General features: G+C 40.3%; 1 protein-coding gene across 1 annotated transcript; it reads right to left on the bottom strand.

Moving 5' to 3' along the window:
• Window positions 1-2,123: 2,123 nt before the first annotated feature.
• Window positions 2,124-3,050, bottom strand: LOC309799021 (olfactory receptor 10J1-like; the record flags this gene model as incomplete). The annotated part of the gene is given in 3 exon segments (XM_082612026.1): window positions 2,124-2,510; window positions 2,514-2,606; window positions 2,610-3,050. Coding segments are annotated over 3 exon segments (921 nt in total).
• Window positions 3,051-9,760: the final 6,710 nt, after the last annotated feature.

The raw sequence follows: 9,760 nt of genomic DNA, 5'->3' as shown, positions 1-9,760 counted from the left end.
GGTGAATAAGAAGCAGAGCCAGGACTCAAAATGCAGTCTTTTTCTTACAGTGCTTATGTTATATCCACTTCACTCTGCTGGCTTCCAAAAACTGCTACCTAACATTTTCAGTGGCTAACTTTGCCGATATAGATTATTATTAATAAAGTTGAGTGAACAGGGCAGGATTTTTGAGGCTGCAGTCTAAAATTTAAAAAGTCTTTTTATCACATCTTTAAAAGTGACCATTGGCAAACCTGGGGTACCTTTATTTTGGGGTTCTCTTGGATTCCACCACAAATTTAAAAAAAATGCTCAAATTTATGTAAGACTGAACCATAATGGGCTATTTATGAAGTTACAATATTTGGACATAACACTAAGTTTTGAAATTAACATGAAGGAGAATGCAGCCTGTGAAAAACAGGTCACTTGGTACAAGTAAGACATTAAACTGTCCACTTAGTGAAGTCTTCATCTGTTTACAACATCACTCACTGCCCATTTCAGACTTTGATCCATGAAGACATCATGGGAAATGCTCACTATAATAATATAATGCATGTATGAGTTTAGAGGTAGGAGAGTGAGGGAGTGATTTCTTCTTCATTAGAAAGTTCATAAAAGAGAGATGCTTCAGTTTGGTGTTTTAAAAGGAGAACACCCTGGTTGAGTGGGCAGTGAGGGTGGCAGTAAGGGATTTCTATTAAGTAGCAATAAGCTGTAGAACAACATGAGAATATGAAATGGGAAGTGGGAAGCCACAAGTCACCAGGTGTTCTGTGTGGGACTGGATGACAGGCTGGCAGAGGGGTGCTGGAAGTGGAGGTGATTAGTGAAAGATGGCATATTAATTCAGGTCCTAGGGGGTCTGAAATGATAGTGTTGATGGTTTGAGTCTTTTTCTTTTGTTGAGTCACTAAGTTACCATATAGCTATTTCCTTACCCATCCAAACCTTCCCAATGTTCTCACCTGACTAATCCTTGATATAGATTCTCTCTTGTATTCCCACCCACTAGACACTTCTTTTCATTCTCCAAGCATCTCCAAAGGCAATACTAATTTTTTTTAACTGGGTGAACCATTCACATATATTATCACCAACAACCTTTGTACATTCTCATAATATAAGTGCCAATATGATTACTTGGTGCTACCTCTTTCTTTAATTAAATTGCCAAGGAATTTTAATCACTTTCCAAAAATGTTTCTATTACATGGTCCTGAAAACTTAAGTTCCAGGTTGGCCATATGGGAAAATGCAGACTTACGTGAAAAAGATCCAGACTTCAAGGACTGGTTAATTGTGTAGATGTTTATTATCTCTGATAGCCATTTATTTATTTATTTATTTGTAATAAATTTATTTATTTACTTTATTTTTGGCTGCACTGGGTCTTCGTTGTTGCACGCAGGCTTTTCTCTGGTTGCTGCAAGCAGGGTCTACTCTTCGTTGAGGTGCACAGGCTTCTCACTGCGGTGGCTTCTCTTGTTGCGGAGCATGGGCTCTAGGCGCGTGGGCTACAGTAGTTGTGGCGCAAGGGCTTAGTTGCTCCACAGCATGTGGGATCTTCCCAGACCAGGACTCGAACTTATGTCCCCTGCATTAGCAGGTGGATTCTTAACCACTGCGCCACCAGAGAAGCCCTGATAGCTATTTATTTATGATGTCTAAGATGCAAGGAACTTGAATTGTCCATAAAAGAATGACTTCAATTGGGTGTTAAGCCTTTGTAACTTTAAATGCATAAAAGGGAAACCCATGTCCAAAAAGAGTGTTATAGAATATATTTAAAAGTTTAGTCCTGCCTTGGAGTAGCCTGCCCTCATTAATTCGTTCTACTATCTTGATCTTATTCTGTCCCAGGTGTGCAGACAACCCATCTACTTCCCCAAAGCAAGTTCTTTCTCCTATATTTATTGCTCCATACCATCTATGCTCTCTTGTCAGATGCAGGCTTGCTTGTGCTTTGGAGAACCTTCTCCCTTTCTCCAGAGGCTGGGTTTGTAGTCCTTTTTTCTCTTCTACCCAACCACTGCTTAGTAGGCTGCAGAATTTTCACTGTAGGTGCTGTGGGCACTGCTTTACTTTTTCTTCTCTATAGAGTCTTCTAAGACCTTCTGTGAAACAGGCCCATCTTCTCAGGAAAGCTTCCTGCCAGTGGCCCGGAGCAGAGCATCCGTGACCTCTTTGTTCCTCAGAGCATACACCACAGGGTTCAGTAGGGGGGTGATGATGGTGTAGGTCACTGAGATCAGCTGATCCTGATCCTTGGTGTTCTCTGACTTGGGCTTGGGGTAGGCAGTGGAGGCACAGCCATAGTGGGCCATGACCACAGTGAGGTGGGAAGTACATGTGGCAAAGGCCTTCTTCTGGACCTTAGCAGAGGCAATTTTAAGGATGGTGGAGATGATGAGGATGTAGGAAATGAAAACCAATCCCATGGGAACCAGGATCACCAGGATACTGATGATTAATGTCAGGATCTCATTGACAGTTATGTCAGTGCAGGAGAGCTTCCTCACAGGTCAGATGTCACAGATGAAGTGGGCCACCTTTGTAACACAGAAAGGTAACCTGAATACAGATGTAACCTGTGTCATGGTTACAATCAGCCCAATGCTTCAGGCCTCCCACACCAGCTGGATGCACGCCCTCTTGTTCATGATGACAGAGTACCTCAAGGGGTTGCAAATGGCCACAAAGCAGTCGTGCACCATTGCTGTGAGCAGGAAGCAGTTGTTGATGGCCAAAATGATGAAGAACATCTGAGTGGCACAACCTGCCAAAGAAATGGGCTGACTCAGTCCTGTGAGGTTACAGAGCATCTTGGGTATAATGATGAGTGTGTACATGGTCTCTGAAGCTGACAGCATGCTGAGGAAGAAGTACATGGGGGTGAGGAGGTGATGATCAAGGCTAATGATGGTTATAATGATGATACTGCCTGCCAAGGTTAACATATACAGTGCAAAGGACATAATAAAGAGGGTGAGCTGATGCTCATGGAAGCTGGAGAAAACCTGGAAAGTAAACTCACTCACCAAAGTGTGATTCTCTTTCTTCATTAAATCATATATGGCATCTAAGAAAGTAAAAAATTATATAAGGAACCTAGATGGTTGATTTCTGTCAATAGTAGGCTGGGCAGATTCTTTTGGTTCATCTACTTCAGGTCTCTGCTTATTTATATTCATACCCATGCTCATTTCTTTTGGGAATGAACAGTTGAGTAATGTTCTTTTCTCACTAAGGAAAAAGTACATGGTTTTTAGAGTCAGGTGGTATAAACTCATATTTTAGTCCTATCATGGGCTAAGTTACCTTGGGAAAGGAATTTACATCTCTAAGTCTAGTTTCCTCACCTTTATATGGATGCAATTGTGATAACATCATAGAATTGTTGGTAGAAACATTTTAAACTGTTAAGTATCAACATATTAGAATTCAAACAATTATTGAATCCATTCAAGTTCAGTGGTATAATGCCGTGCAGAGCTCCAGGCTCTGTAGCTACCTACTAATTCCCAAGCTTCTAGGGTTTAAGGTAGGTAGAGCTCTTGTCACTATGGTTTACACACACTGCGTTCTCATTTCTGTCTTTCAATTCTGATGGCACTACTCCTCTCAACTTCTGTGCTACAGTCCTCTTCCCTAGACACTACTCATTTTTCAGAGCTACACAAAGCCCATAACCTCTGTAAAATCCTTTTCTATTCTCTCTCTCTCACCCTGCTCCGTCCCTCCCCCCAACCCCAAACACGTGTCCTTGAACATGGAGGTAGCATACTAGCTCTTTTGTGTTAAAAGCACCATAGTGCATTTGTGATTACAAAATATGTTCACATACATTATTTAACTTCATCACCATCCAATGGAACAGGGAAGGAGAGGATTATTGTTTCTCTTCAGAAGCAGAGACTGAGGATCAGCTCCTTTTAGGAAATTGCCCGTGGACACACGGGTGTCAAAGGATGAAAATCAAGACTTGAATTCATGTCTTCTGATCCTGTGTCCATTGTTCCTCCCATTACACAAAACTGCATCATAGAACTGTCCCCATCATGGCTAGATTATATAGTCTTTGAGAGTAGGGACCATGTATTTCAACTCTTTATAACCCTATGACCACTGCAATGTAGGGCACAATGTCTGCTGATGGAATCGTTGCAGGTAGTTGGTCCATCAAACAAATTGCCTGTTAGAAAGCAGAGTGCTGGGGCACCACAGTGAGCTCTTCTTCAAAGAAGAGGAGTTTTTAGGGTTTCCCTGGTGGTGCAGTGGTTGGGAGTCCGCCTGCCGGTGCAGGGGACACGGGTTCGTGCTCCGGTCTGGGAGTATCTCGCATGCCACGGAGCGGCTGGGCCCGTGAGTCATGAGCGCTGAGCCTGCGCGTCTGGAGCCTGTGCTCCACAGTGGGAGAGGCCAGAGCGGTGAGAGGCCCGCGTACCGCAAAAAAAAAAAAAAAAAAAAAAAAGAGGAGTTTTCAATGTTTTTTAACCTCTGTCTCCTTTCCCTCTGTCTATGCCTGTGATAGCAACAAACAACTAAAGAACTGGGCTGAATTTTAACATTGGAATTATAACTCTAGAAGAAAGCTAACACTATGAACATCTAATTGGAAAATATACTGGTAGTGTAACTTTTCTAGTAGCCTTTACCCTATAACTAAACAACATATAATTATGTAACGGGTTAGCTATAAATATAAATTTAATAATAGGATACACGGAGTGGCCTAAAAAGTGCATTTTGCTGGAAGTAAAGCAAATTAGCCGCATTGAAAAATGACTTACTATTGGGTAAATTTCAAAGGCAAACTTCTTTAGTGCTTTTAAAATTAATCTCTTTTTCAGAAATATAACATTTTAAACAAAGGAAATCTACAAAAAGGTATTTATAAGGTACTGCTGCACAGTTACGCTTCAACTCCTCCGAGCATGATATGAAAAGAAGTGGAATGAGGTTGAAAAAAAATTTTATGTTAGATGTCAGGGACCATTTCTTAACAGGGAAAGTTGTTTGGCCTTGATGTGTGCACCATGATAAGTAACTGTAAATGTATACTATGAGGCTTTATAAACAGTGTCTCTGTGGATTATGATTTGTGTGAAGACAAGAATATAGACAAGGAAACATAGCTGCTAAGTAGCAGAGCCACATTCTTTATTACCATATTAGTCAAGATAGTGTTTAATTCTGGAAGTCATTATTCCTTAGGATTAGCAGAGGATCTTTGAAAGTGGTAAATTAAGGCTAAAGAAGAACAAAAATTCATATACACCTGGACCCTTTCCAGCTTAATATAATTTGACCTTTAACAACAATAAAACACGTACATGTATTTTATTCCTTATGTGGCTACCTCTGTAAATGATTGAAGTCTTTTCCCAAATCTCACTTACTTTTCTTCCGGCAAATCTGTGGCTCAACAGAAAAATGGAGGTAGAGATCAGAAATGTGGCCCATTGGTCACAAGTATTCACAAATCAAGGTCATGAAACAAAGGCACATGGATGTGGTCCTTCTACCTGCTTTAGGGCCAGTCTAGGGCTGGAGGTAAAAGGAAAGTTACAGGGGGCTCCTCAGATACTAGATATTCTCTCCAGCTAGGGGAGGAGTTTTTGACACCCCAGAAAGGCTCTCTGGGGATCACCTCTCAAGGTTTCTGTGTGTCATTCCCTGAGCACCCTCGAGAGTCACACTGGGGCTAGAAGCAAGCAGACGGTCAGTGCCCAGGGACCTTGTTATGTAGAGGGCACATTTACCAGATTATATGGGTTTGTGCTTTAGGACTCTCATGGCACTTTGCACTACAAGTAGAAACAGCAGTGGCTTATTTGTCGGGTTTTGTTTTTTAAATAAATATCCTATTCTTATATAGTTGGGCCTTGGAAAACCATGGTTACAAAGCCCAAGTGAGCTCTAGCTAAGAGCTTCTGTCTTGGATTCCAGGAAACTATGCAGCTCTTCCTGTAGTCAAGAACCCTGCTCAATATCTTTTTTTTCTTCTTCTTCTTTTCTGGAACAAAAACAGTCAATCTGGCTATCGTTTCTGTCCTATTGTGGGACTCAGAAATGGTAGACCAAAGCTCAATAGACAGTAGAGACCTCTCCAGAAGGCCAGGAGACCACTGTCTGTGTCTAAAGAAACCTGAGCCAGAATTTCATACCCCAGGCCTGTCCAAGAAAATAGTTAAATGCACAGGGCTTCACAAGCCCAGTCTGGGGTTACCTCCACACTGGTTTCTTGGCCCCAAGTCCAGGCATTTTTTCTCCCCCTAGGAGCATCTTATTCTCACTATTTTCCTCTTTTATATTGGTAAAAGACAAACTGAGGCATATTAAAATTTTTAAATTTTTTTTTTTTTTAACAAAAATCAATGCAAATTGGGCAGTACCAAAACAGAAGTTGTTAGGGGTGTCCCAGGGCCAGGAACTCAGGGAGAGACTTCTATAAAGAAAAAGGAGAAGCAAATTAAGGAGAGTAATGACTGGCTGTAGTTTAAAGCCTGGTTGGTTTTTTGTGATTGGTTGTCCTGAGGCTTTGATTTTATAACCTGGAGGCATTTCCAGCCTTAGATTTTAGTTTGTTTACATAGGCTGCCATGGCATTAGAGGCCCCTCAGTTTGATGGCCTTCTTGTTTAGTTAATTTAACAACATGTACCTTATCTATCTTATGGCCAGATCCTGACAATTCTCCAAGTTAATTTTTCCACACATGGCAAAAAAATGAAGTGCCTGCATTCATACCTTGACAAACTTAAAAAGTGCCCCTTGTACTTGGTTTTGGTTTGTTTTTTGGTTAAGTGGGGGGGAGGTTGGGTTGTTTTTTTGTATTCCTGCTTCTCCTTCTCTACTGAATTTGTGGTAGCTTTTAAATTTAGAAGACTATAGAAAGAAGTGTTTATAGCAAACATGAAGAAGTTTATAATATTTGCTCTTATCCATATCAGTTTCAGAGACATAAGAGGAAATGCTAGCCAAATCAGGTTTTCTTAGAAAGCTCAAAACTTTTCATTAAATTATCATTAATGAAGTTAGCATCTCAACTTCTTTTCCTGGCTGTTTGCAGCTGAGTAGTATCTTCATAGCCATTATAGCCTTCAATGTTTTGGGGTCAAAGTATGATTGGATAGTCTTCCATTTTGGGGCCACCCTTGTGATTAAACTTGTTTTTTTTTTTTTCTCTGCTCTAGTGAGAGAAGAGCCAATTTGTCACTCTAGATATCACTGTAAACACAAATCAGCATTGAGGCATAAAGAGGCTCCCTGCCCCCAGTGGGAAGCAGGTAGAAAGCCTCTTTCATAGGAGACAATCAAGACAGCTCTAGCAACACACAATCAGAGTAGGAAGAACTTTGTACTCTTACAATCTGAGCTCTCTGTGAAAAATTAGGAGACCATGCTGTTAGAGGATGCACTAGTGACCTTATTTTTCCTGAGGAGGTATCTTTTTGTTTTAAGAGCTGAAAAGGAAATCTAGCAGAATCCTAGGTTTATGAATAATCAGGAGAGGAAGGACAGTGGTTAGGGTTCTGTTAGGAGGTTGATGGCCAAACAACCTGACTCCTGGTTAGCAGGTCTCTCTGGGTATGGCTGTGAGAACAGCTGAAGGGCTGAGCTAAGGGAAGTGCTGTATTCCTGGGCACTGTGTCCCTGGGTGACTTAACCTCAGCCTAGTGTTGTGTGGGTAGGCTTGTCCACATGCATGACTGTAGTTATCCACATCCGTGCTTGCTTGTATTGAAACTTGGATGTTCCAGTTAGCGACATAACAAACTACTTGAACTTAGTGCCATAAAGCAACAACAGTCCTTCATCATCCATCTCTGGGAGACTGGTCTCAGTGAGGCTCTTCTCACATCTGGTCTCCCATGTAACTGTGGTCAGGAGGCAGCGGGGGTTTGCTCACTCATGTCGTCAGTCAATGCTAGCTGTTGACTGATATACCTACACCTAGCCTCTCCAAGTAGCCTGAGCTTCCTCACAGCCTGTGCTCTGGATTCCAAAAGCAAGCACCCCAAGACAAAGAGCCCGACAGAAGCTGTATGATCCTTTATGTCCTGGTCTCAAAAGTCAGGATGTCACAGCATGACTTTCACACCACCATAATTGTCCAGTCAGTCACAGAGACATGCCCAGTCTCAAGGGGAGGGGTACAGACTTTGTTTTGCAATGGGGGTGCAGCACACTAATAGGAGAGCATATGGAATGGGAGATACTGCATCCAGTTTTTGAAAATACAGTCTATTTGCTATAGTGAATTAACAAATGACCAGGATCTTCTCTTGAACAGTTTAGGCTCGCTGTCCTCAAAGGGAAACAGGAAACAAAATAAAAATTAGACTAACCAAACTCCAGGCTCTCCCTACTTAGATGTTTCTGTAAACCTGACCACTCTTTTTTTTTTTTTTTAGTTCTGAGGAATATTAAATATTTTTTTACATTTATTGTGCACTTTATTTCTATTATTATTATATTGTAATATATAATGAAATAATTATACAACTCACCATAATGCATAATCAGTGGGAGCTCTGAGTTTGTTTTCATTTGCCACTCAATGATAAGGTTTTTTTTTTTTTTTAATTGGGGTATAGTTGTTTTACAATGTTGTTAGTTTCTACTGTACCCCAAAGCAGAGTTCCTTGTGCTATACAGCAGGTTCTCATTAGTTATCTATTTTATACATATTAGTGTATATATGTCAATCCCAATCTCCCAATTCATCCCACTCACCCTCTTTCCCCACTTGGTGTCCATATGTTTGTTCTATACATCTGTATCTCTATTTCTGCCTTGCAAACTGGTTCATCTGTACCATTTTTCTAGCTTCCACATATATGCATTAATATACAATATTTGTTTTTCTCTTTCTGACTTACTTCACTCTGTATGACAGTCTCTAGGTCCATCCATGTCCTACAAATGACCCAATTGTGTTCCTTCCTGACCACTCTTTTTGAAATGCTTAAGTTCCGGGGATTCTTGGAAAAATGAAGGGGAAATGTGAACAGCTCCTCCCCCCCCCCCCACCAAAAACAAAGGAAGAATCTAGATCTTCTGCTAATCTAACGTTAGACACTTGAGATGACATTAATGATTAGAAAGTAAAATAGGTATATATTTAGTGCATTACATGATAACTGGAAAAGCAAACCAAAGTTCTAAACAATTTCAAAATTAACAAAACTCTGCCTAGGCTAAAAAGAAGATTTTGAAGCTACTGGTTGCGATTTGCCTATAGGCTTTTGTATATGTTATGTTTGGTGTATGTTATGATCTTTCTTTAAGAAATATTTATCATATTTAATATAACATACTTACAAAACACTATGTTTAAAATATGTTGAGATGCATAGCAATAAAACATTTGGAATCCCATCACTCGACTCAAGAACTACTCGATTCAGGAATCACTTAGGTAATTCTCATTTTTCCCACTTCCTTATCTCTTTTCACTGCACCCCCCTACCCTCACCCTCACCCCCAACAGTTACTACTATCCTGATTTTTATGTTTATTTTCATCTTACTTATTTTATACCTTTATTATATGTGTATGTGTGTTTAAACAATACATTTTTTAGTTCTGTTCTTGAGCTTTATAAAAATGATATACTGTATACAGTTTTTTGAGACTTGTTTTTTAAAAAATTCAGTGTTCCTTTTCTAAGATCCAGAATGGAGCTATAGTTTATTAATTTAACTGCCTTACGCTATTCCATCATGTGAATATACCGCAGTGTTTTTTGTCCATTGTCCTGGTGAGGG

Source organism: Mesoplodon mirus (genome assembly GCF_964341445.2).
Source record: "Mesoplodon mirus genome assembly, chromosome: 3".
Lineage (NCBI taxonomy): Eukaryota > Metazoa > Chordata > Mammalia > Artiodactyla > Ziphiidae > Mesoplodon > Mesoplodon mirus.
The sequence above is the reverse complement of the archived record's forward strand: the minus strand, read 5'-3'. Positions and strand labels throughout refer to the sequence as shown.